Raw genomic sequence first — 27,466 nt, forward strand, 5'->3', positions numbered from 1 at the left:
TGGAGTGAGCGTTGGAGTGAGCGTTGGAGTGAGCGTTGGTGTGAGCGTTGGAGTGAGCGTTGGAGTGAGCGTTGGAGTGAGCGTTGGAGTGAGCGTTGGAGTGAGCGTTTGTGCGAGCGTTGGTGCGAGCGTTGGAGTGAGCGTTGGAGTGAGCGTTGGAGTGAGCGTTGGAGTGAGCGTTGGAGTGAGCGTTGGAGTGAGCGTTGGAGTGAGCGTTGGAGTGAGCGTTGGAGTGAGCGTTGGTGTGAGCGTTGGAGTGAGCGTTGGAGTGAGCGTTGGTGTGAGCGTTGGTGTGAGCGTTGGAGTGAGCGTTGGAGTGAGCGTTGGAGTGAGCGTTGGAGTGAGCGTTGGAGTGAGCGTTGGAGTGAGCGTTGGAGTGAGCGTTGGAGTGAGCGTTGGAGTGAGCGTTGGTGTGAGCGTTGGTGTGAGCGTTGGAGTGAGCGTTGGAGTGAGCGTTGGAGTGAGCGTTGGAGTGAGCGTTTGTGCGAGCGTTGGTGCGAGCGTTGGAGTGAGCGTTGGAGTGAGCGTTGGAGTGAGCGTTGGAGTGAGCGTTGGAGTGAGCGTTGGTGTGAGCGTTGGTGTGAGCGTTGGTGTGAGCGTTGGAGTGAGCGTTGGTGTGAGCGTTGGTGTGAGCGTTGGAGTGAGCGTTGGAGTGAGCGTTGGTGCGAGCGTTGGAGTGAGCGTTGGAGTGAGCGTTGGAGTGAGCGTTGGAGTGAGCGTTGGTGTGAGCGTTGGTGTGAGCGTTGGTGTGAGCGTTGGAGTGAGCGTTGGAGTGAGCGTTGGTGTGAGCGTTGGAGTGAGCGTTGGAGTGAGCGTTGGAGTGAGCGTTGGTGTGAGCGTTGGTGCGAGCGTTGGAGTGAGCGTTGGAGTGAGCGTTGGTGTGAGCGTTGGAGTGAGCGTCGGTGTGAGCGTCGAAGTGAGCGTCGGAGTGAGAGTCGGTGTGAGCGTTGGTGTGAGCGTTGGTGTGAGCGTTGGAGTGAGCGTTGGAGTGAGCGTTGGTGTGAGCGTTGGAGTGAGCGTTGGTGTGAGCGTTGGAGTGAGCGTTGGTGTGAGCGTTGGTGTGAGCGTTGGAGTGAGCGTTGGAGTGAGCGTTGGAGTGAGCGTTGGTGCGAGCGTTGGAGTGAGCGTTGGAGTGAGCGTTGGAGTGAGCGTTGGAGTGAGCGTTGGTGTGAGCGTTGGAGTGAGCGTTGGTGTGAGCGTTGGTGTGAGCGTTGGAGTGAGCGTTGGAGTGAGCGTTGGAGTGAGCGTTGGAGTGAGCGTTGGTGTGAGCGTTGGAGTGAGCGTTGGAGTGAGCGTTGGAGTGAGCGTTGGTGTGAGCGTTGGAGTGAGCGTTGGAGTGAGCGTTGGTGTGAGCGTTGGAGTGAGCGTTGGTGTGAGCGTTGGTGTGAGCGTTGGAGTGAGCGTTGGAGTGAGCGTTGGAGTGAGCGTTGGAGTGAGCGTTGGAGTGAGCGTTGGTGTGAGCGTTGGAGTGAGCGTTGGAGTGAGCGTTGGAGTGAGCGTTGGTGTGAGCGTTGGAGTGAGCGTTGGTGCGAGCGTTGGTGCGAGCGTTGGTGCGAGCGTTGGTGCGAGCGTTGGTGCGAGCGTTGGAGTGAGCGTTGGAGTGAGCGTTGGAGTGAGCGTTGGAGTGAGCGTCGGTGTGAGCGTTGGAGTGAGCGTTGGTGCGAGCGTTGGAGTGAGCGTTGGAGTGAGCGTTGGTCTGAGCGTTGGAGTGAGCGTTGGAGTGAGCGTTGGAGTGAGCGTTGGAGTGAGCGTTGGTGTGAGCGTTGGAGTGAGCGTTGGAGTGAGCGTTGGAGTGAGCGTTGGAGTGAGCGTTGGTGTGAGCGTTGGTGTGAGCGTTGGAGTGAGCGTTGGAGTGAGCGTTGGAGTGAGCGTTGGAGTGAGCGTTGGAGTGAGCGTTGGTGTGAGCGTTGGAGTGAGCGTTGGAGTGAGCGTTGGAGTGAGCGTCGGTGTGAGCGTTGGAGTGAGCGTTGGTGCGAGCGTTGGAGTGAGCGTTGGAGTGAGCGTTGGTCTGAGCGTTGGAGTGAGCGTTGGAGTGAGCGTTGGAGTGAGCGTTGGAGTGAGCGTTGGTGTGAGCGTTGGAGTGAGCGTTGGAGTGAGCGTTGGAGTGAGCGTTGGAGTGAGCGTTGGTGTGAGCGTTGGTGTGAGCGTTGGAGTGAGCGTTGGAGTGAGCGTTGGAGTGAGCGTTGGAGTGAGCGTTGGAGTGAGCGTTGGAGTGAGCGTTGGTGTGAGCGTTGGTGTGAGCGTTGGAGTGAGCGTTGGTGTGAGCGTTGGAGTGAGCGTTGGAGTGAGCGTTGGTGTGAGCGTTGGTGTGAGCGTTGGAGTGAGCGTTGGAGTGAGCGTTGGAGTGAGCGTTGGAGTGAGCGTTTGTGCGAGCGTTGGTGCGAGCGTTGGAGTGAGCGTTGGAGTGAGCGTTGGAGTGAGCGTTGGAGTGAGCGTTGGAGTGAGCGTTGGTGTGAGCGTTGGTGTGAGCGTTGGTGTGAGCGTTGGAGTGAGCGTTGGTGTGAGCGTTGGTGTGAGCGTTGGAGTGAGCGTTGGAGTGAGCGTTGGTGCGAGCGTTGGAGTGAGCGTTGGAGTGAGCGTTGGAGTGAGCGTTGGTGTGAGCGTTGGTGTGAGCGTTGGTGTGAGCGTTGGAGTGAGCGTTGGAGTGAGCGTTGGAGTGAGCGTTGGTGTGAGCGTTGGAGTGAGCGTTGGAGTGAGCGTTGGAGTGAGCGTTGGAGTGAGCGTTGGTGTGAGCGTTGGTGCGAGCGTTGGAGTGAGCGTTGGAGTGAGCGTTGGTGTGAGCGTTGGAGTGAGCGTTGGAGTGAGCGTTGGAGTGAGCGTCGGTGTGAGCGTCGAAGTGAGCGTCGGAGTGAGAGTCGGTGTGAGCGTTGGTGTGAGCGTTGGTGTGAGCGTTGGAGTGAGCGTTGGAGTGAGCGTTGGTGTGAGCGTTGGAGTGAGCGTTGGTGTGAGCGTTGGAGTGAGCGTTGGTGTGAGCGTTGGTGTGAGCGTTGGAGTGAGCGTTGGAGTGAGCGTTGGAGTGAGCGTTGGTGCGAGCGTTGGAGTGAGCGTTGGAGTGAGCGTTGGAGTGAGCGTTGGAGTGAGCGTTGGTGTGAGCGTTGGAGTGAGCGTTGGAGTGAGCGTTGGTGTGAGCGTTGGTGTGAGCGTTGGAGTGAGCGTTGGAGTGAGCGTTGGAGTGAGCGTTGGAGTGAGCGTTGGAGTGAGCGTTGGAGTGAGCGTTGGAGTGAGCGTTGGAGTGAGCGTTGGTGTGAGCGTTGGAGTGAGCGTTGGTGTGAGCGTTGGTGTGAGCGTTGGAGTGAGCGTTGGAGTGAGCGTTGGAGTGAGCGTTGGAGTGAGCGTTGGAGTGAGCGTTGGTGTGAGCGTTGGAGTGAGCGTTGGAGTGAGCGTTGGAGTGAGCGTTGGTGTGAGCGTTGGAGTGAGCGTTGGAGTGAGCGTTGGTGCGAGCGTTGGTGCGAGCGTTGGAGTGAGCGTTGGAGTGAGCGTTGGAGTGAGCGTTGGAGTGAGCGTTGGAGTGAGCGTTGGTGCGAGCGTTGGAGTGAGCGTTGGAGTGAGCGTTGGTCTGAGCGTTGGAGTGAGCGTTGGAGTGAGCGTTGGAGTGAGCGTTGGAGTGAGCGTTGGTGTGAGCGTTGGAGTGAGCGTTGGAGTGAGCGTTGGTGTGAGCGTTGGAGTGAGCGTTGGAGTGAGCGTTGGTGCGAGCGTTGGAGTGAGCGTTGGAGTGAGCGTTGGTGTGAGCGTTGGAGTGAGCGTTGGAGTGAGCGTTGGAGTGAGCGTTGGAGTGAGCGTTGGAGTGAGCGTTGGTGCGAGCGTTGGAGTGAGCGTTGGAGTGAGCGTTGGTCTGAGCGTTGGAGTGAGCGTTGGAGTGAGCGTTGGAGTGAGCGTTGGAGTGAGCGTTGGTGTGAGCGTTGGAGTGAGCGTTGGAGTGAGCGTTGGTTTGAGCGTTGGTTTGAGCGTTGGTGTGAGCGTTGGTGTGTGGCAGCGTCTCAGTCCCTGATCCGTGCTGCTGTCCTGCAGATAACAGCGCTGGCGTCCCTGCGATGCCTCAGGAAACCAGTTTCTGAGCAGGTGGGACGAGCTGCCGCAGCCCAACACGGCTGTATAGAGAGCGACACCTACACGTCTGCAAAGTTCATTCATACCTGTTTTGCACCCAATTATTTGACCCATTTCAATCAGAGAGGTTAAGAGTTTTCTTTTTTTTTTTTTCAGTTAAAAAATGTATGGAAGAGTATTAGGGCCATGTAGGAGAAAAAATATTTGAGAGGGGATAGATTTTTTTTTATTGTGCACTTCGAGAAAAAAGTCGAAATGTCGAGAAAAAAGTCGAAATGTCGAGATTAATGTTGAAATACAACAAAAGAATAAAGTCAAAATTTCACATTTCAACATTTCAACTTTATTCACGAAATTTTGACTTTTTTTCTCAACATTTCGACTTTTTTCTCGAAATTGTACTTCAACATTAGTCTCGACATTTCAACTTTTTTCTCGACATCTCGACTTTTTTCTCGAAGTGCATAATGAAAAAAAAATCTTCGTCCAATTTTTCTCCTGCCTGGCCCTAATACTCTTCCGTAAAGTGAGTAAATGACCAGAAGGCTTTAAACTTTTAAGTGTATGGAATTCAAACTTTTTTGTCACATGCAAAGCTTTTGAATACAATTTGTTTTGATTCACTTAGTCAGCTAAAGATATTCTGCATAATTTATAGTTGAACCCCAAACAACATACTGAAAAGTCTCTAAAGTGATACGTAATGTTTTGTCTCTTTTGGTTCTGTTTGGTCCGCAACGTTTTCAAAGTATTTTTAATATTAAAACCCTGTGCTTCATTGTACTGTAAGCCATCACCAAAGATGGACATCAGTATGAATTTCCTCTCCCAGGTATTTTGATCCACCCGTGATGTGGTCAGAGAAAGTGCTGCAGCTCTCATTGCAGCTTGCGACCTGCCAAAGTTTGAGTGACTGTATTTACACATTAGGAGGGCTGCAGTTGCTTTTCGGCTCTCTGGTGTTCAGGGCAACCCTTCCCCCAAGAGACAAATATGAAAATAATATCTCTTCGATCTGCGGGAGAGCAGGAGAATGGCAAAACTGCTGACACTATGGCCACAGATCGATTGTCATGAAGTGTTGCTTTGTGGGCCTGAGCTGTCTGACGCTTTGGAGTTATTGATTGAAGTGGCGGAGAGGAACGGAGTTTAAATCTAATCCTACCTCAACATACCAAAGGACTTGAACTCAAAAGCACCAGGGACTTTATCTTCAATTTTAACGCTAATGTTTTGAATTTAGAGTAAAACTTAAAAAAAACTGCATGTTTCCAGCTTTTAGCCTCAAACATCTGAACCTGCAAAATGATCAGGGGCCGGATTCACCAATATGTTCTTAAGAACCATCTTTAGAAATGTCTTAAGATCTAAAATTAAGAAGTTCATAAGAAAGTTCTTAAGTGCAATTCCTCAATATTTTCTTAAGAACCGTCTTAAGAACTGTCATTTCTTACGAATTTCTTATTTTTTCCTACTTAAGATATTCTTAAAATATGGCTGTATCCGAAACGGCATACTAAGTACTACATACTGCATCAGTATGTACTGTATACTGCATACTAAATGAAGGATTAAGTACGCCTGTACATCAGAGCCGTCACAATTTTAATAAATGTATTAAAATGAACATATCAGTCTATTGAATTTCATTTTATTTTATTAAGCTACATATGTTTGGCTTTTTATTTAGTGCACCTCTACGTACTTGGTATACAAAATTATATATATTATTCATTTCATTCAGGCTTACCTTTTCACAGAAGAAATTTTAAGACAGGTCAATGTTGTCTTAAAGTTAAGAAAAAAGTCAAGAACAAATTTTATTTCAAGAATACCATTTATTCTTAAGTTTTTTCTTAAGAAGAAACTTAAGAAGAAAGTTGAGAAAATACTTAGAACTTTTTTGGAGAATATGACTTCTTCTCTTTTTTCTTCTTAAGACTGAACTTAAAGGGATTGTGACATGAAAAACACATTTTTCTTGATTTTTTGTGTTTTGTTGGGTGTCTTGACATCAATTACACCCAAAAAACAACGAACTTTTAACATTCAGTGTATTGTGTGCTTTCTGGGATTTTCCGCATAACTGTGCAAAAACGGCGCATGTGGTTTGGTGGCGGGCCGTGACGTCAGGGCCCGCTAAATCACCGCCCCCTCCACCCAGCTCCCTGCCTCCTCTCCTCTCCAGCGCACCATAAAGGCTGATTTATGGTTCCGCGTTACACCGACGCAGAGACTACGGCGTAAGGTTACGCGGCGACGCGCACCGTACGCTGAACCCTACGGCGTAGGCTCTGCGTCGATTTAACGCTGAACCATAAATGAGGCTTAACACGGAGCTGTTTAGTGTTTAGAGCCTCTTTTGTTCTAATCACCGGAGGAAAACTGCTAAGAAGACCCGCGGCCACTGACTGGACTTAAGATAAGGGGACAGTGCTGCTTGCATGCCTTTATTTTTATGATTGTTTACTGTGGTTCGTCCTGCTGCTTTTCCGTGCATGCTTCGCCTGTCGCACGGCTTAACTCTCCGACGCCGCTGTGAGCGTATGGCTGGAGGAGGAGGAGGTTTGGAGGAGGAGCGGCGCAATGATTGACAGGAAAGGGGGAAAAGGAAGCGTTTTTCACGGGGCAAAAAAACACTGTCATAAAAAGCCAGGAATGGAGTACTAGAGTGAAGTTTTTCTTGTTACACTCTTTTAGACACATTTGAGGGATGTTGGCCAAGACTTTTAATAGTGTTAAAAGCATGTTAAAAATGATGTCACAATACCTTTAAGAAAAAAATGACACTTAAGAAGATTTTTTTTCTTCAGAATGTTTTGTGAATCCGGCCCCTGGTTTCCACACCAGTTTCACACCAGATTGCGATTACTTCATTTAGATGTGTCTTTTCCTCTGGGCTTTGAGTTGGTGGTTCATCAGGTGCTCAAGAGCCATTTCAGCTGCAACAAACCCTGCTTACATGACCTTAACTGTTGAGTCAGCACACATAGAGAACCAGAATCAGAAACAGGCTCAGTGGCAGCAAAACCAGAACTGACTGACAGTCATTGATTCCAGGCAGGATTGGGTCTGGTCCTCATTCTACCAGCCTGAAAGCAACATGTCACAGTATTATCAATATGCCCCTGCTGTAATCTCTTCCCTTTCCCAGATAGATGGAAATCCAGCCACTGAAAACATGTAGCTCCTGTTACTTAGTCAAAAAAGTTGCACAGATGGTCCGGGGGCTTGCTGAAATGGTTACGACTCAAAAGCAGAAAAATGGGACAGTTAGTCATAGAGGATGTTGATGTGGTGGCAAACTGGAACTTTTCCCTTTACCGGATAATCCACCTTCTTCAGTTAGAATAGAATGAAACACTGAATCCAAGATGTCCAATTTTATCCAGGATGGAGATTTACGGACTATTTTTTGGCAGGCTGCATCTTTTGGATTTACGTTTGGTTTTGGAAGAGTTTTTGCTCTGAGCTGCTGCTGCTGTTCAAGCATCTCTCTCAGTCGTTTCCTGGGGTTGTTTACTCCCCCTTAACACTGTCAGGAAATGTAGTCAATTTAACATCTCTTTTCAAATGCTGCATTCTGTTGCTGCCATCTGTTTTCTGCCAACAGATTTGATTATGTTTAGATTGTGGAGTCTCTCCTCTCAAGTACTGGGATCATTTGGTCTGCTTTAATCCACAAACATTAACAGTGACTTGAGATTTAACATGTTTATTCACTTTGAACCAAAACAAGTCTTAAGGGAATACTGAGCAGAATACAGGGCAGTATTTCCATACATTAGCTATGAAGTATACATTTAAATGTGTGATATCCATTCATGTAGCAGCAATTGCTTTTTCTGTAGTCAGATCTTCTCTCGTTTCCACTGAGCAGTTCAGTCCGGGCCCAGATGGTTCTGATGTTGATGCAAACGGGTGGAATGAGGGGGCTGGAAGACGGTGGGAACATTGGCATGACTGTGATGACATTTACCTGTTGGCTATCCCCAGGCCAGCTGACAGTCTTGCCTGGGCCCGGGACAAAATAATCTAAGCTGGCCCCCCTGCGCCCGGATCTCTCCTTCTCCCTCTTCCTGCTGTAGCTGGGTCTCTCTCCTCTGTGTCTCATGTTCTCTGACGGAGCTACCAAACTCAACTGTTTCTCAAACATAACAAGTCGTGTCAGGTTTTTACATTAGAACATTAGAGCTAGCCAGTTAGGTTAAGTTAACAAGGTTGGTAAACAGCTGTGCTGTTTCTTACCTTGCTCTACGCGGATTTTATTATTATTATTTTTAATTCCAGCTTCACCGTCACCACCTTTTTAAAATATTTGTGTAGAGAATCTCTGAGGCCTCTATTTTCTTCTTCTCTTCTTCTCTTTTCTCTTCTTTTCTGAGCACCGGACTTGTGCTGACCGGACATTTTGACCATTCTAATCTGGTTGAATTAAATGATAACATCAAATTTTGATCAGCGGACAAACCATTTTTGTGTTGGGGGTTCTTGACCACAAGGACAATTATGAAGAAAACAAATAACAAGCTTTTATGTAATTCAAATACGACATATTTTTCCACAAATAGGCATATTTTGAAAAATGATTCCATAATTTAATGAGGGCCCAGTTCCTACCGGATCCATAGCACTACCTATCTTTAGATTTTCTTGTTTTGTAAATGAAGTCTGTCTCATTTTTCCACCACTTCCATCAACTGTGAAGCGAATCAATGTCAAACACAAATATTCCAGCAGGCATACATAATCCCTGTATTGATCTCCACTCAGACTGAATGTTCTCTTCTCTTCAGCTGACATCTCTTTGCATTTGCCCGGCTCCTTTTGATCCATCTCTTCACATTAATCAATGTGAGGCCTCGCTGGGGGGGATCACATGTCTTTTCTCTAACAGATTGACTTTTTATAGGCTGTTGCTCAAAGAATGTCAGCGTGCAAGCTATAGGTTTGTCATTCAGACTGCGAGGACTGTGTGGCTGAAGGAATTCTTCCATTCAGATGGAGGAAAGTCGTCATTTTGCTGTTTCTCCTCAAAACGTTATAAACAACAGATTCAGATTCAATTGCAGAGAGAAAGAGGTCATTTCCAGCCAGCCAAGCCCCCCCTCCCCAATAAAATTTAATTGAGCTTAGAAATATATTTTACAGAGTAGTCCGTTTTGTTCTAGTCAACAAACTACAGGCATACTGTACAAATATGTCAAATTCATAAAATGTAACACACAAGTCACAAATGTGGAAAGAGCTATCAAAACGTGTATAGCTTACATAATGTACCTTTTTAAATAACATACATTTTAACACGATTTTTCATTAAAAGAGGACAATAAAAGGTGATTCATGGCAAGAGAGCAGCGTTAGAAAGCTCCTTTCCTCCGCTCAGTAGAGGACCTGAGGGCCGACAGCAGCTCCCTAGGTTCCACAAACCAAGGCCACCACTTCCTCAGCTTTCCTTGGAAAATGTAGCAAGGAGTCCAAAAATACCTCTGTCAATAAGAACATGTCAGTTTACATCTACACTCACCGGCCACTTTATTAGATACACCTTGCTAGTACCGGGTTGGATCCCCTTAATCCTTTGTGGTATAGTTTCAAGAAGGTACTGGAAACATTCCTCAGAGAGTTTGGTCCATATTGACATGACAGCATCACAAAGTTGCTGCAGATTTTTCAGCTGCACATCCAATTCAATTTTATTTGTATAGCGTCTAATACAACAAATGTTGTCTCCAGACGCTTTCCAGAGACCCAGAACATGAACATAAACCCCCGAGCAGTTATTACATAAACAATGGCAGGTAAAAACTCCATAGTGGGAGAAAAGCCTTAAGCCAAACAGTGGCAAGAAAAACTCCCCTTTAGGAGGGAAGAAAACAGGACCAGGATCATAAGGGGGGACCCTCCTGCCGAGAGCCAGAGTGGGGGTCAGGGACGTCAGCAGCACACAGCAGGCAGGTGGAAGCAGCAGCGGGATGACCGGGGGTGGGGACCGCAGGCAGGTGGAAGCAGCAACGGGATGACCGAGGGTGGGGACCACAGGCAGGTGGAAGCAGCAACGGGATGAACAGGGGTGGGGACCGCAGGCAGGTGGAAGCAGCAACGGGATGACCGAGGGTGGGGACCGCAGGCAGGTGGAAGCAGCAGCGGGATGACCGGGGGTGGGGACCGCAAGCAGGTAGAAGCAGCAGCGGGATGACCGGGGGAGGGGACCGCAGGCAGGTGGAAGCAGCAGTGGGATGACCGGGGGTGGGGACCGTAGGCAGGTGGAAGCAGCAACGGGATGACCAGGGGTGGGGACCACAGGCCAGCACGCAGCTCCCGAAGCTCCGGCCCAATCAGCAAGTCCCAGGTTAGGTTCAGGGTCGGGGAAAGGTTGAGAAGGGGCAGGGCCAGGGAGAGGAGTCTTGACGGACAAATCTCTCCCCCGCCTGACCGGGCCGTTACCCTGCCCCTCTCACTCCCACGCTGCAGGTTCCGGTGTTGTGCATTCAGAGATGCTCTTCACCACCAGCAGAGGATGCTGCACCATGTACAAAAGAGAAAAAAGAGAAGAAAAGGGGGCCAGCACAAGAAACTACAGGAGCAATGGAAAAAAATCCATGATGCGAATCTCCCGTTCCAATCTACTGTTGTCCAATTTTGGTGAGCCTGTGCGATTTGTAGCATCAGTTTCCTGTTCTTAGCTGACAGGAATGGCAGCCGGTGTGGTCTTATCCTGCTGTAGCCTCAAGGTTCCACGTGTTCAGAGATGCTCTTCTCATTGCCTCAGTTTAACGAGGGCTTATTTGAGTTACTGTTGCCTTTCCGCTCAAATCAGTCTGGTCTTTCTCCTCTGACCTCTGGCATCAACAAGGCATTTGCACCCGCAATGAAAATCCCAGTAGATCAGCAGTTTCTGAAACACTCAGACCAGCCCGTCTGGCACCACCAACCATGCCACGTTCAAAGTCACTTAAATCACCTTTCTTCCCCGTTCTGGTGCTGGTTTGAACTGTAGCAGATCGTCTTGACCACGTCTACATGCCCAAATGCATCGAGTCGTGTCATGTGATTGGCTGATTAGAAGGTTGCGTTAACGAGCAGTTAGGCCTAATAAAGTGGCCGTGAGTGTATGTGAGGACACGGCACCCCATTAAACATGTATATATAACAAGCAGTGATTAGCAAGAGACTTGGAATGGGATAAACCTCATCAGTGCCCCCTGGTTGCTGGTAAATGTCGACTCATTAATAAGGGGCGTTTTGAATCTATAGGTAATTTTCAATTTCATACATTTCCCTTAAGCTGCTTATCTGTCTGCCGTGGAGGTATATCCCCACTGCGAGACATTTATTTATCTTCTTCAGAAGAAGAATTAATTGGTGTGAATTTCTTCAGTCTTTGGGGATTAAAGGCAGCATAAAAGTCTCGGGGCTGATTTTCAGGGTCTTCAAAATATTATTTAGAAATAGAAAGACTTCAGTCCAGAGGCTTATTAGTTCAAAACTAAAAGATTTGCAGATTGCCGTCCATATCATCCCATTAGCTCCAGGTTTCCTTCCGTCATGTTGTTGGGACTTAAAGAGTTGCTTGATAATATCCCGTCAGAATCCCACCAACCTGCTTTAATCCCCGTGTCATTGTCAGAATGTTCTGACACTTTTTAATTTTTTTTTTAACTCTAAAACAGATGACTTGATTGGTGTAGATGCAGATGATGATGTGTTTTAACCCCAAATCTGTCAGCTACAGAGCTTAAAAGCATCACGGTGAAGGTTTAAAAAGGGATGCTGACATTGACGGTCTCCAACATCAACATTCTTTTTATTTTTTTCTCTTCTGAATTGTCGGACGTTAACAGTGAGGCAGGTTTTGGTTTTTGTTTCCTAATTCATCCGGCGGCACTTGAATATGTGCTTCCATAGCATTCTGGCTCATCAGTCCTGCTCGTTCAGAGCTAATGACATGCATATTACTTCCAACAAGGCAGATAATCCCAGAAACAGGCACAGCAGTGTGTTAATGTGACATATGGTCAGCTATTGAGAGGAATCTGACAGACCACAAGGCCTAGGAGGGGAAAAAAGTCAACGTTCTGTCCATATCCTGTCCACATTTTCCTCCCCAATTACAGTTTTTTTAATTGTTGCTTACTTCCGCTAGCTAACTAGCTGCAGCACCAGTTGTTATTTTCAGCTCTTCTGAGCTACAAGATTAAGAGGAAACTGCTTTAAAGTGTTGTACTGCACTGGAAGCTTCAGTCTGATTAAATATCAACTTCTTCAAGAGGAAATTTGCAATTTGTCTCTCAGAACAGCTGTGATATTGTAAACCCTGTACTCCTGTTCAAAATATTCACAGAACTCTAAATATTCACTGAAAGTATGTAGTGTCCTTCAATAAATAATCATTTATTCAGTGGATTGACAGAAACTATTTACTGAATCTTTTGTGAGCCAGTGAATATTTTTAACTCAAATTAGTGAAGATATACTGCTGTGAACCTTGAGATATGATGAGGAAGCAAACCTATTGGCATAGTTAATGGTCTCACACTGCTAGGTTGAGATAGTTTTGTTCTGTTTTACTTTAATTATCCCTCCTGTTCATGCTCTGCATGGCAAGTTCCTCTCTTGCTTTTTACATAAAAGTGATCATCCAAATATAATTTAATTTCTGGCTGCCTGAGAAAATCAAAGAAGTTGCTATCTTTCAACCGTTTTCTAGTTTAATTATTTTGTTTCTGCTTCCAGACTTTGAATACTGAGGTTGTACTGACTGAATGTTTACTAGGAAGGTGATAACTCCAGAGAGACTAACGTGAAAAGACCAGTTCAGGTATTGGGAACTCATATTAGCCTAAAACAAACCAGTTCACTCCAGATTCGTAGGACGCTGTCGTCCACAGATCGTTTTATATCGGCAGCACTTAACGTGATGTGATGGTGAACTCAGCCTTTATTTTCTAAAACCTAAAAGGATGAGTAAAAAAGTGGATAGGACAAGAAAATAAATAACTAAACTGAGTCTGGCTGTAACTCTTCCATCCCCTTCTACCCTCTACAAGGATTTCCCTCGCATCACTCCCCAATCCATCACGTGAGTTGTGGATTGACCTTTGTTAGTTTGTTATTGTTTTTTTACCAAAGTTCAGCCCAGTGTGGATTGAGAGGCTTCAGTGACGAGCAGCAGTTCCAATCATGTGGAACATGAGGAACTTTAAAATGTCTTCCAGGTTCCCACTGCACCGTCTAAGGTCCTCATCAACCCAACTCAGATTTGTTTTTTTGTTAATGCAAGTATAAGATTTAATTTAAGAGAAGCTTTAAGTAATTTTAAGTAATAACTTTAAGTAATTAAAGCTGCAAGCAGTGATGAACGGGCCCTCGCACTCATGGCCACCGTCCCCCATAAGCATATCAGAAATGACACCACCCACGACTTTCTATGTCAAACCATTCAAAGGTTATAGCAGAAAATAGGGACAACCAATCAGATGAAGGGGCGGGGCTAATTTTCACAAATTATGGTTAAGGACTCAATACCGAGTCCGATGACACCACCCACGACTCTTTATGTCAAATCATTCAAAAGATATGGCAGAGAAAAGTATTCTAGGGGGCGCTGTTGAGCCGTTAGGCCACGCCCATTAATGTAAACCATTAAATATCAAATTTTCCGCCAGGCCTGGCTTGCATGCAAAACTTGGTGACTTTTTGCGCACGTTTAGGGGGAAAAAAGGCCCTCCTTTCATCAGAAGAAAGAAAGAATAAAGAAAGAAAAAATTCCTACAGATACAATAGGGCCTTCGCACTGTCAGTGCTCAGGCCCTGATTAAGAAGGCCTAATGATAATCAGCACTGGCATTATTGTACTTCAATCTATACACCTACAAACAACCAACCAGGCCAGAAATCTGGGTGTCGTGATGGACTCGGACCTACATTTGGAAAAACACATTAAGACAATAACAAAGTCAGCCTACTATCACCTTAAGGATATATCCAGGTTAAAAGAGCTGATGTCTCAGCAGGACCTGGAAAAACTAGTCCAGCATTCATCTTTAGTAGCTTGATTATGTAACAGCATCTTTACAGGTTTACCTCAAAAGTCAGTTGGACAAATGCAGCTCATTCAGAACTTCAGTGTGTCTGTGATTTGTGATTCAGAAACCGTGATATGATCCAACCGTGAGGTGTGAGAGCAGTTACAGCCCGGGTTACAGATTCAATTAATTATATACTGAATCATTTTGGACATAATTAAGACACACAAAACCAGGATTGTTTTTGACTAATTAGTAAAAACTGCAGGCATTTAAACAGAAAAGATTTATTTCAAGACAAATTGACAGACAGACAGCAGACAACAGAATTCTCATAATCTTTGTTTGAGCTGTTCAGTGACGTAAAAACCTTTAACATCGGGTGATCTAAATCAAAGTAAAGGGCCAGTTTCCTGTCCAAAATGATGTCATTGTTGTGCTTTTTTCTTGTTTTGAATATGATTATTAAGGATAACACGTTTGTAGCTGCAGTAAAGAAAGGTGACAGGAAGTCAGGCCTTCGTATTTGATGAAGTTCAGCTGAAATGTTGATTTTGATGGAGGCACAGACAGCCAAGCTGCTCTGGTTCACTGCATTTTTTTTTTAAATAAGACATATCAGTTCAGCTAAAAAAAGAGTATCTTATAAAGTGTTTGTTTGTTTGTTTTTTTCTGCCTGTGTTTCCACACAGACAGGACACAATAATATCTTCAGCAGCTGCACAAAAGACACACGGGTGGTGTGTGTAAGACGGACGGGATCGCTGACAGAGCAGGCGGGAGATGCAGTGGGAAGATTAAAATGGACAGGTTGAGCAGGTGGAGATGAAAAAGAGGTGAAGAAGGAAACTGAGGGGGCTGTGATGCAAGAAGTGGAAAGAAGCATGTGCAAGAGCAAAAAATGAGGAACAGAAAATTACAAAAACAGCAATATCTTTGTCAGAGAGCTAAAGGTAGACAAAGTGAAACAGCTCTATTTTCTCTGATGTTTGGATCTTGAAGTGATTGTGAGTTCAGCTCTGCTAAAGTGGTTTTGACTGTTGTGACTAAGTTCGCCACTTTACACACAAGTAGATTTAAAGCTTTATTCCACTTTTATGTCTTTTTTGAGCATGTCTGTTTTTTTTCTTTCGGTCGGCCTCGAGGAAATTCTGGAGGACCGTTCTGCGCCTCAGAAGGGGGAAGCAGTACTCTGCCGGCACTATTTACGGTGTGGGTGGGGACTGTTGACCTCGACTGGGGACATCGTCAGTCGGTGGAAGGAATACTTCGAGGATCTCCTCAACCCGACTGACATGCCTTCCACTGAGGAAGCAGAGAGTGTGGACTCTGGGGCGTGCTCATCCATCACCCAAGCCGAGGTCATTGAGGTGGTTCATAAGCTCCTCAGTGGCACCGGGGGCAGATGAGATTCACCCTGAGTACCTCAAGTCTCTGGATGTCGTTGGGCTGTCTTGGTTGACACGCCTCTGCGACATTGCATGGAGGAAGGGGACAGTACCGCTGGGGTGGCAAACCGGGGTGGTAGTCCCTCTGTTTAAAAAGGGGAACCGGAGAGTGTGCTCCAACTACAGGGGGATCACACTTCTCAGCCCCCCCGGGAAAGTCTACGCCAGGGTACTGGAGAGGAGAATACGGCTGATAGTTGAACCTCGGATTCAGGAGGAACAATGCGGTTTTCGTCCCGGTCGTGGAACACTGGACCAACTCTACACCCTCCGCAGGGTGATGAGGGTTCATGGGAATTTGCCCAACCAGTCTACTTGTGTTTTGTGGATCTGAAGAAGGCATTTGACCGTGTCCCTCGTGCCATTCTGTGAGGGGTCAGTGAGTATGGAGTCCGGGGCCCTCTGTTAAGGGCTGTCCGGTCTCTGTATGATCGGAGCAGGAGTCTGGTTCGCATTGCCGGCAGTAGATCAGACTTGTTCCCAGTGCATGTTGGACTCCGGCAGGGCTGCCCTTTGTCACCGGTCCTGTTCATAATTTTTATGGACAGGATTTCTAGGCGCAGCCAGGGGCCGGAGGGGATCCGGTTTGGGAACCTCAGGATTTCATCTCTGCTTTTTGCAGATGATGTTGTCCTGTTGGCTTCATCGGACCGGGACCTTCAGCATGTGCTGGGGCGGTTTGAGGCCGAGTGCGACGCGGCAGGGATGAGAATCAGCACTTCCAAAACCGAGGCCATGGTTCTCCATCGGGAAAGGGTGGCATGCCTTCTCTGGGTGGGTGGAGAAGTCCTGCCTCAGGTGGAGGAGTTCAAGTATCTCGGGGTCTTGTTCACGAGTGAGGGAACGATGGACGGGAGATTGACAGACGGATCGGTGCAGCGTCCGCAGTTATGCGGTCGGTGTACTGGACTGTCGTGGTGAAGAGGGAGCTGAGTCGAAAGGTGAAGCTCTCGATTTACCGGTCAATCTACGCACCTACCCTCACCTATGGTCATGAACTTTGGGTAGTGACCGAAAGGACAAGATCGCGGATACAAGCGGCCGAGATAAGTTTCCTCCGCAGGGTGGCTGGACGCTCCCTTAGAGATGAGTTTCCTCCGCAGGGTGGCTGGACGCTCCCTTAGAGTCCCTCCTCCCTAGGGAGGTGTTCCAGGCATGTCCCTCCTCCCTAGGGAGGTGTTCCAGGCATGTCCCTCCGGGAAGAGACCCAGGACACGCTGTAGAGATTATGTCTCTCGGCCGGCCTGGGAACGGCTCGGACTCCCTTCGGAAGAGCTGGAGGATGAGTTGGAGGAAGTGTCTGGAGGAAGTGTCTGGAGGAAGTGTCTGGAGGAAGTGTCTGGAGGAAGTGTCTGGAGGAAGTGTCTGGAGGAAGTGTCTGGCAGAAGAGCCGGAGGAAGAGCCGGAGGAAGAGCCGGAGGAAGAGCCGGAGGAAGAGCCGGAGGAAGCGCCGGAGGAAGCGCCGGAGGAAGCGCCGGAGGAAGCGCCGGAGGAAGCGCCGGAGGAAGCGCCGGAGGAAGAGCCGGAGGAAGAGATGGAGGAAGAGCCGGAGGAAGAGCCGGAGGAAGAGCCGGAGGAAGAGCCGGAGGAAGAGCCGGAGGAAGAGCCGGAGGAAGAGCCAGAGGAAGAGATGGAGGAAGAGCCGGAGGAAGAGATGGAGGAAGTGTCTGGGGTGAAGGAAGTCTGGGCATCTCTGTTGAGACTGCTGCCCCCGCGACCCGGGAACGGATAAGCGGTGGACGATGGATGGATGTTTTTTTTTTATTTAAACAAACTGTCAACTTTTATTTCTTTTTTCATTTCATTAAAGCCCGACCAACCAACAGGAGCCCTCATGTGTTATGAACAGTTAGTCTTTCCAGTCCCAATCATCTGCATACTGTAGTTTGTGTAGAAATAAAGGTTTGGAGCTTGATTTAATCATCCAGTCCTTTAAACTTTGTCTGAGAAGCTCATCAGCAGCACATAGAATCGTCAGATTCGTCCACCCATTTGTTGATTTTAAAATAATGCTAGAAATGCTTTTCCTCGTAATATGGAATTAGTTTGCGCTTTTCTATTAATCTAAGAACCCGATAACATCCTCACTTTATATTCTACTTGTTTATTTCATACTGCAATAATGCAAACTCTCACAATAATCACATTTTGAATCCACAGGGTGAGTGCAGGGAATCATTATGGAAAAAAGGGAATATTAATGAGTATTTGATTGCTTTGAGCCACCCTCCAGTGTCTGCTGCTTTGGCATTTTATCCAGATAAATATAGAATAAACCAAAGGAATGTGTGGAAGTTTTGCCTGGAAAAAATGTATTAAAGAAAAATAGGTTTAATAATTGTAATTTCCTGGGTGACAAACACTGAAATCTACCAACAATGATGTGAAGAATTTTGATGTTGACCACAGACGCCATGTAAGGAAAAATGGTGTGTGTGTGCTCTAATTTCATTAGCAGGAAGATAATGACAACAGCAAGATCACTGACTTCTCCACAGATTTCTCCAATTTATCAGACAATACGTGGAGTTTGATGGCGTTTGTTTTTAGTTAACTTTTTTTTAATTTATTTGTCCAGAACGGTGGAGGAAAGTTTACATCTTGGACTGGGATCATTGCGACTCTCGACAGTCACTTCCAGTCCAACCCCTGATCTGATTGTTAAATCTGTACCTTAGTGCCGTTCCACTGCAAGTCTCTCTTCCTGCATCTTCAGCATGAAGAACATGAGGAAGGGTGGAATGTAAAAAAAAACTGAACTGATTTAAGAATATTTCTATATTCACAATTAAAAGCTGGTCACACAGAGGATTGTGAGCAGATTCTGCACAGCACAGACCTGCTACAAATTCTTTGTTTAAGCTTGCTCAGGATATGAGATTTCATTACTTTAAAAAAAAAATTCTCTCTAAAATATCATTTCTTATAGCATTTTTCTGCACATTTAGAAAAACAATCTAGTTAAATGAATCAAATGTTTCACGAATCACCCTGAGCTCTGCCATGATCCTTCTCTACTGCCTTGGCAAATTTGTGTCTCAGTTGTTCTTTATCTTTTTGACACTCTTTGTTCATTTAAAGTCTGATTCTTTTGCAGCTTTGTGACTCTGGCCTTCTGTTGCTTCTTAGTGGTTGTTTTGTGCCTCGGGGATGTCATTAGTTTAATTTGCATTACCACCAGATTTAAGCAAAACTTAAATATTGTAAAACCTGTGATAGAAATGTTTATAATTAAAAAAAAAAATGAAAATCCAAATATTGCAAAAACCTTTTTAGCCTTTCACAAGGTGGTTTTTCAGGCATGTTTATAATCCAATATGTCACAAAAGTGTTATGGAAACGCTTTTTGCACATTTGTATTTCTCGGGCAGCCCTGGATGTGACGTAGTCGGTCAGTCCAGAACCATCAACATCTCCTTAGCAGCTGTTTTTAACCTCATTAATATCATGTTGTTGTGCCACTCCTTCATTATGCACTACTGCATCACCTAAGGCTTTGTCTTTAAATAATCATGATGATTTTCTGTTGACTATTTTTGCATTGGTAGCAGTCACAATAATTTGTCCCAAAGGTGTTTTCGTCCATCTTCTTGAAGTCCAGGTCTTCTTTGTTTTGAAGAGAAGTTTTGCAGGACGAGATGCACATAGTTACGGGGATGCAGAAAGAGAACTAAGGAGAGTTACACTCTCCTAACTACACTAAAAAAAGAACAACACCTTTCAATAGAAACCCCCTCGCCCCCCCAGCAGCGGTACTTTTTATCAGAACTTTTGTTATGCAAAGCGATGTAATGGAAAACACCTTTTTAGGGGTCGGCAACCCAAAATGTTGAAAGAGCCATATTGTCTTAGAATGAAGGCAAATGGTGAAAGGCGAAATGTCGAGAAAAAAGTTGAAATGTTGAGAAAAAAGTCGGAATGTCAAGGAAATAGTCAAAATTTTGAGAAAAAAGTCGAAATGTCGAGAAAAAAGTCGAAATGTCGAGAAAAAAGTCAAAATTTCGAGAAAAAAGTCGAAATATCGAGATTAATGTTGAAGTACAATTTCGAGAAAAAAGTCGAAATGTCAAGAGAAAAAAGTCAAAATTTCGAGAAAAAAGTCGAAATGTCAAGGAAGTCGAAATGTCGAGATTAAAAAGGGAAGAAAAAAAGAAGAAAAAAAAGGGGGAAAAAAAGAGGAAAAAAAAGAAAAAAAAAGGTCAAACATTTTTGAAAAAGCTCCAGGAGCCGCTAGGGCGGCGCTAAAGAGCCACATGCAGCTCTAGAGCCGCGGGTTGATGACCCCTGGTCCCTGTTTGTTTTGAGGCGTGGTTATTTTGGGGTAAAATTGTGTTTTAACACATTCGGAGGGTGAACCGGAGTGACCGATAGTTTGTCACAAATTTAGCTAAAAGCACAGCTTTGTAGACATATTTTCATTCTCCTCCTGGACTGTTTTAGCACTAGCACCTTTTAATTTATTAACCTCTAAACGCATTTTGAAAAAGTTCTCAGTTCTCAGGCCATATGTCCATGGGTCAAATGTTTATTGCTTTCAAAATGATTTTTCAGCAGTTTCAGTGTATAATCTTCTCAAATATGGAAAAACACACGTTTTTATTCACTTTACTATTAAACCCTTGCAGTGTATGGTTGCATTATAATCTTCAAACTCTTTCAGCGAGTCAAATAAAACTGCATGAAGCCATATTGTTGTGGATGATGGCTCAGCGGAATTTCAAATACATGTGAAACCAAAGCAATGGATGTTTTATCACATCTAAGCTAGTATAGAAAGGTACGGCAGCCTGACCTCGGTGCAGCCGATTAGATCATAAATAGAAAGCGGCTCCACAGGCAGAGGTATTATTCGCTTGAGTGGAAAAGTCTAAGCCGAAGTGAGTTTAGCCTCTCAGACTTATGTTGATAAGTGAAAGATTCCCTCCAGGGAAAAGAATGGGATGCAGTTACGGATGGTGGAAGAAAACATCTTACATAACATCAGTTAAACACAAAAGTGGAAATGGCAAACTGAGAAGTATTAAAGAGCGAGAAGAACCCGGCCAGGAGGAGAAAGACGGGAAACAAAATGAATCTCATCTCAGTATGATAGTTGTTCCAAAATCCAGCCAAAGATGGAACAGAATATTTCCTTATTTTAATTTCTGTTCGTTATCAGCAATCACAAATGATGGCATACTGCCAGGGTGGCCAGCGACTGTTCATCCTTAGCACAATACATTAGTTTACGTCAATTAACTGTATGAAATAGCCAAAATGATTAAAGAATAAAAAACTTAATTGCAGTCACACATTGTGTAAGACAAAGTCATGATTCATTTAACCAAAGCTAAGCATTGAGTAATTTTGGGTTAATTTAAACATTCTAGACAACGATGCTGGACCCTACAGTGTTGTGTCTACAGTGTTGCAATCAAAGTCAGATCCAGGCTCTAAGCTCCTCACACTTAAGTCAACATTAAGTTTAATGTCATTTGGTTGAAAGTTGAAAGTCACTGAATGTGACAAATGCACCTTAACCCTCCCGTTAACACGTGTCCTGACAGAAAAGATGAAGTTCTATCAAACCCAACAGACCTCAGTATGAATGTGCATGGGAGGAAGCACAACCTGCAAATGTTCTTCAGTTATGGAACGCTCCTGCAGCCAAGCACACATCTCAATTACATTTAACATCCTCTCAAACCTGCTAACGCCTCTGCTGCAAAGCTCCAACACAGTGAACATGTAATCACAATTCAGCAACACTAGCATCTCATAACTTGGCTGTGTTTTATAACTGAATCTATTTCCATCCCCTCCTCCGAGTCCCGTCCTGCCTGATGAGCGAGGTGTTCAGGTGCCTGAGAGTGGTCGGGGTTTATAATGGATACCAACGCATCGACCACCTCCTGTTTCCAGCTTCTTTTCTTTCTTTTTTTTACCCTGCTCACTTACAGCTCAACCCACGCTGATGGAAATGTAGCCTGAACTGAGAGATGGCAATGGAAAGAGAGAAGCAGCCAATGAGGGTGATAAATACTGAGAGATGGAGGGGGTGGAGGAGTTAACAAACGTGAGGTACAGAGAGATAAATGCTCAAAGTGAGTTAGAACACGGAAGCAGAAGGATGTCATCTTGAAGAACAGTTCATTAAATGTTCTCTAAATGTTCTAGATAGAAGTTTTCATATTTTTTCAGGCGTAAAAGTAACCGTTAAGATCCCCAACCTGGGCTCAGTTTATCCAAATAACTGTTAAGAAATTTGACCCGATGTTTTGGGAGAAGAGCCGCCGGCTCGGAGCAGCAGCAGCTGTTACCATGGTAACAGCAGCAGCTCACAGCCGGGTCAACCTGCGCCGTCGTCCCGGGGGAGAAACCTGCAGCTCTGTGGAGAATTACCGCTGGCTGAAGTAAATCATTTAGGAAAATAAATGTTGGTTTAATAGATGAGATCTAACAGTTGTAGCTACACCTGTTAAGAAATTTGCTCCGAAAATTTCGGGATCAAAACTACCTGCCGGCTCGGGAGCTGATTTATGGTTCTGCGTTAAATCAAGGCAGAGCTTAGGGTATGGGGTACGGCGTAGGGTACGGCGTAGGGTACGGCGTAGGGTACGGCGTAGGGTACGGCGTAGGGTACGGCGTACGGTTCGCGTCGCTGTAACCTACGCCGTAGGCTCTGCGTTGGTGTAACGCGGAACCATAAATCAGCCTTTATTCTGGCGAGGTTTGAAAAAGACTTTGCAACAACGAGCAAACGAGTGATTATGTACATTCACTGAGTGAATATTATGAAAGTAAAATATATATTTCTCGCTAGAAATGTAATCAAAACGCATTTTTAACTCAAAATATTGATTTTATTCACTAAAAAATAAAAAATGTCCGCCATGTTGTTTTTTTTGATTCAGTCCGCAAATGACGACAAAAAGCATTCTGGGAAATTTATCTGGCCCTAGTTCAGCTAGTGAGGATCTGAAATCCCTCGATCCGTAGGGCCAGATTCATACACACTACCCCTAAATAAGCACACTCCCCCTAGGAGAAAAGAGGAATTGGGACACCACTACCCTCACGGGAACGCACAAAATTTCGGGGTAGTGATGAAAAGTAGGACTAGGGGAGGGGGATTGGGACTGGGCATTAATCTAACAAAAGATGGTGTCCAGCATGTCTGTCTGCCAGCAACCCTGTAATGCATCTCTGAGTAACTCTCCAGTGATGATGGTTTACCAATTTACTCTTAAACAAGGGCTTTTTGTCCCTGAGCTCTGAAATGAGTTCTGAAATAAAAATAGTGGTATGTGAAGGTTCTGTGATGTATTCATCAGCTAACACTCACACTTTGGTGTGTGAACGGGCACAAGTCACAAGCTTCTGATTGCACGATCACACCACTACATCTGCTGACGCGTCAAAAGAAAGCAAGTGAGAGAAAACTAAAGTGTCGTTATTAATATTAGTGTAAAAGAGAGGATCTGCACTCTTGGATCAATGCAGGAATCTTTAATAAATCAACCAAGCTTCCGGTCAGAAGACCTTCATCAGGGTAATATGCAGGTGAAGGTCTTCTGACCGGAAACTTGGTTGATTTATTAAAGATTCTTGCATTGATCCAAGTGTGCAGATCCTCTCTTCTACATAGTTTACACGTGGTTTTCTGGCACCTTGGCATATTTTGGTCGTGAGTGCGGTGACTGGCTCCTGGTTATTAATAGTGAATTTAGATGGAGGGAAAAGGCCATTTTGAATAACACGGGAGGAGAAGAAGCACAGAAACATTCGAAGAATGAAGTGAAATGAGAAGGTGGTTAAGTAAAAGTAAATGAATGCTCAGATTGATGAACAGGAAATAAGAAGATACTAATAAAGGAAGAGTGGTTGAAAACAAATGGTGAAGTATTTTCTTTGTAAATGCAGAAGGTAAATAAAACAGATGGAAACGTATTCCCAACGTGGGAATGTTGGCCCGGCGTGATGGGGCTTACGAATGGATCGGAAACAGATCCAAGCAGTTTGAGAAACGTGTCTCTTCATTTCCTGAAATCCTTCAGGAAAATACTCCTCAAAATCCTCCTTCAAAAGTACCCGTCCTTATTTTCATTTCATTCCATTTTTTTCCAGTTTTATATTTTGCTTTTCAAAATACTGAATTTTTGTTTAACAAAGGAGGGGGGTAAAACATTGCAGCATCAGTTGTTCTGTTGGTTGAGAGGAGAATCAGCAAGTATTTTAGTTTTTGAATGAAAAGATTAGTCTTAAAATCCTGATGGGACTGGCAGAAACAACAGAACCTTCCCAGAATCACTAACAGGGATGTCTTTAGCTCAGCTCAGCTACATTCAGTTGCATTCAGTTTAGTCTGCTAATGCTTGATTAATCCCCAGGGGGAAGCTACGTATATACTAGCAGTAAAAAGTCAATCAAATCAAACTTTAGAGTGTAAACAGCCTTTGTTGGCGGGAATGACTTCCTCTCCCGGGACTGAAGATGCCTGGCTGGGTAGCGTTCGTTTTCTTCTATGGAAAATGTAGAAAAAACCCTGTGATCATTAATTTAAAATTGGGGGTGAACAGGTTAAACGGCATTAGCCACATTTTCTTTTTATGAGCAAATATGAGCACAGCGTCTCCTAACAAACAAACATGTCCTGGACAGAGAATGTATGAGGATTTACAATGGAAATGTGACAACACTGGAAGAATGAGAGGTTCATCACTGCTTGGTGATCTCAAATCCAGAATATCTTAAGTCTTGTGAGAAGGAATGGTTACCTTAAAAATGCAAAAATACAGCAAGAGACTGGCGTGGATCCGAGACCTACAAAAAGATATAACAAGCAGTGAATGGACTAAAATATGTTTAAAAATACACACTCAAACTATCAACACTCGGTTAAGAAGGATACAATTCAATTGGATAATGCGTACATATATCTCTCCTGTACAGTTAAATAAATTCGACCCTAACATACCTGATTTATGCTATAAATGTAACAAACATCAAGGTACTCTATACCACTGCTTGTGGAATTGTCAAGAGATCCAAAAATTCTGGAACTCTGTTTTAAAGTATCTCTCTCAAATGACGGCATCCCCTGTACCTGTATGCCCTAAGCTGTGCATTTTAGGCATCTATCCTGATAACTGTGGTCTGTCTTGTAAAGAAAGAAAAATGGTTGACCTATGTTTACTACAGGCCAAACGTTGTATTGCATTATGCTGGAAGAATGTTGCTTGCCCCTCTTTTACTCTCTGGCTAAACAATTTAACTTCAGCACTTGCTCTGGAGAAATTGACCTATATTATCAGAAAGAAAGCTTCTGAATTTTATGGAATTTGGAAAATGTTTTTGGACCTGTTGAGGGTTGGTGACATAGAGGGGACAGTGGAAAAATAGGACAATGGAATAACAGGTCATTGGATCTCAGGAAAGCGTGAAGTTACAGACATTTGACATTTTTGGTGTTGCTGTTTAATTATTATTATTTTTATTAATTTTTTATTTGTTATTTTCTTTCTTTATTAGCATTATTATTGATGTAGAACATTTTGTCTGGCTACATAAATGTATCTTTAACATCTCCTGGGTACAACCACATCAGACAGTACTCTGTTTATTATTATTTAGTTTTGTATTTTTTATTTTTTTTCCCACTTCTGAATTAATTAATTATTAATATGTGGTACAATTGTGTACGAATTTATTTATTTTACATACTGCCAACTGTTTTGTTGTTATAAGTGTTGTTAAATGTTACTATATTACAAAAATCAATAAATATATGTTTAAAAAAAAAAAAATGCAAAAATAATGAAAGCTGCAAGCAGAGATGAACGGGCCCTCGCACCCTTGTGCACGTTCAGGCTGCAGTGGAAGCTTTAGTGGATGACACCAGCCACGACTCTCTGTCAAACCATTCAAAAGTTATGGCAGAAAGTAGGAACTATCACATATCGACCAATCAGAAGAAGGGGCGGGGCTAATTTGCAGCAATTATGTTCAATGACTCAAAACCGAGTCCGATGACACCACCCACAAGTCTTTATGTCAAACCATTCAAAAGTTATGGCAGAAATCCAGAAGTTCAAATTTGGACCAATCAGATGGAGGGGGGGCACGCTTTTTGGCGTCTATCGTCGCCACGGTAACGCTTTTGACTGATAAAAGTAATGCGCGTAGTCGCAGGATGGAGACGCACATTTTGATGTCCAGACCTGATGTCCAGACTTTTCTTTAAGTTGTGCCATGATACAGGTGTGTACCGATTTTCGTGCATGTACGTCAAACCGTATTGTGGGGCTTGAGGCACAAAGTTTTCTAGGGGGCGCTGTTGAGCCATTAGGCCACGCCCATTAATGCAAACCATTAAATATCACATTTTTCACCAGGCCTGGCTTGCGTGCAAAATTTGGTGACTTTTGGGGCACGTTTAGGGGGAAAAAAGGCCCTCCTTTCGTCGGAAGAAGGAAAAAAAATGAGCAGAACGAAAAAAATTCCTACAGACACACTAGGGCCTTCGCACCTAATTAATACCATTTGAAAGAAAAAAACAAGTTCAGGTTGGAACAATTCAAAATCAATCAAAAGAGAGTGTAATTTCTCTAATGTGAGCTATATTGCATGAGGTAATTACACATATTGAGGTCTTATCTGGTCTTTGTGGATGAGTAGCTCAGATTAATCTCCCAGGCAACCGTGAGCTGTGCTAACTAACCTGAGACACACTTTACAACTAGTTTTGCTCTTTTGTCTGACTGTGTCTGCTGTGTTTTTCTTCTTTTGACTCTGCAGGGCGGGGTTTGAGCAGGACATTGAGGGTGACCACTCTCTTCTTCCCGACAGCTGTCAAGGTAAGGCAGGCCACAATAAAACTGATAAGACTTTAAATTCAGGCTGTAAACAGTGTGACTATGTTGCCTCTAAATAAGGGATGCTGAGACAGAATCCATCAGTGCTTTCCTCTGACGATAACCACTGAAATAGCATGCAAGAGTCGGCAGCGTCGACGGGCTGGCCTTCTTTTTTACACTTTTTTTGTATATCCTAGGAGCTGGAAAAAAGAGCTGGTCAGATTTTAAGTCTTTCAGGAAAGTGGCTCTCACATACAAATGCCAGTATGTAACGGCCTACAGACTCTGACTAGCATACCTGGTCTTATCAAAACTGATCATCCGGGTTTCAAATTTTAAAAAAAAAAGCAAAAAGGGGCTTCAGACGTGATTATTGCTGTGGCTTTCCTGTCCATATAAACACAATCCATGAAACGTGATAAATTACATAAAAAATTTTGTATTTTTGTACGATGGGAGGTGACTCTGGTATTGTGTTTTGTGCAGTGGACGTGCTGGCGACCACACGGAACCAGGAGTCTGCAGCCGACTCTGCGTACGGTAAGAAAGGGTTTTCATGGAGTTTGAAGTCCCACCGCCGTTGGACGGGTCATGTCCTGCCGTTCTCTGACGACATACGTTAAAGGCAGCAAAGTCACGTGAAAAAATGATTTTATTTCAATTTTGGAACAAAATTATGGTTTTCAGAAACAGCTTTGTGATTTTTAAAATGATATGTTACCAGGATGATGGATATCTTTAAATTCCATATCTCCATACTCGTTTTTTTTCCTTCTAACAGCATATTGAGAGAGAACAGTGTCCTCAGAGATTGATTGTGGAGTTTGAGTGAGTTGTAAATGTGCGCTTGTGTTCCCCATCAGTGAGGGTTTTATACAGTACATTTTCAGTCATTTAAATTTTTTATGCATGTTTTGTCTTTTCCCGAGATGGAAATCAGATAGGTGCATCTTAAAAAAGAATAGAAATATTTCAAATAATGAAGTATGTTTAAAAAGTTTTTGCAACTAATTGGTGAGGTAAGAGCTGAGATGCTGATCTAACTATACTTAGAGGTTAGAGGAGGGTTTGCAGTTTTGTGCTGCAAATGGAGCTGAACGCACCTTTG

The 27,466-nt window shown here is 44.6% G+C and overlaps 1 protein-coding gene across 1 annotated transcript in view; it reads left to right on the forward strand.

Moving 5' to 3' along the window:
- Positions 1-27,466, forward strand: part of LOC133461213 (semaphorin-6D-like) — a 236,928-nt gene that overhangs the window by 164,464 nt on the left and 44,998 nt on the right. The window contains 2 exon segments of the mRNA XM_061742029.1: positions 26,300-26,358; positions 26,845-26,898. Coding sequence (XP_061598013.1) covers positions 26,300-26,358; positions 26,845-26,898 — 113 coding nt within the window.

The sequence above is a fragment of the Cololabis saira genome, chromosome 15, assembly GCF_033807715.1.
Source record: "Cololabis saira isolate AMF1-May2022 chromosome 15, fColSai1.1, whole genome shotgun sequence".
Lineage (NCBI taxonomy): Eukaryota > Metazoa > Chordata > Actinopteri > Beloniformes > Belonidae > Cololabis > Cololabis saira.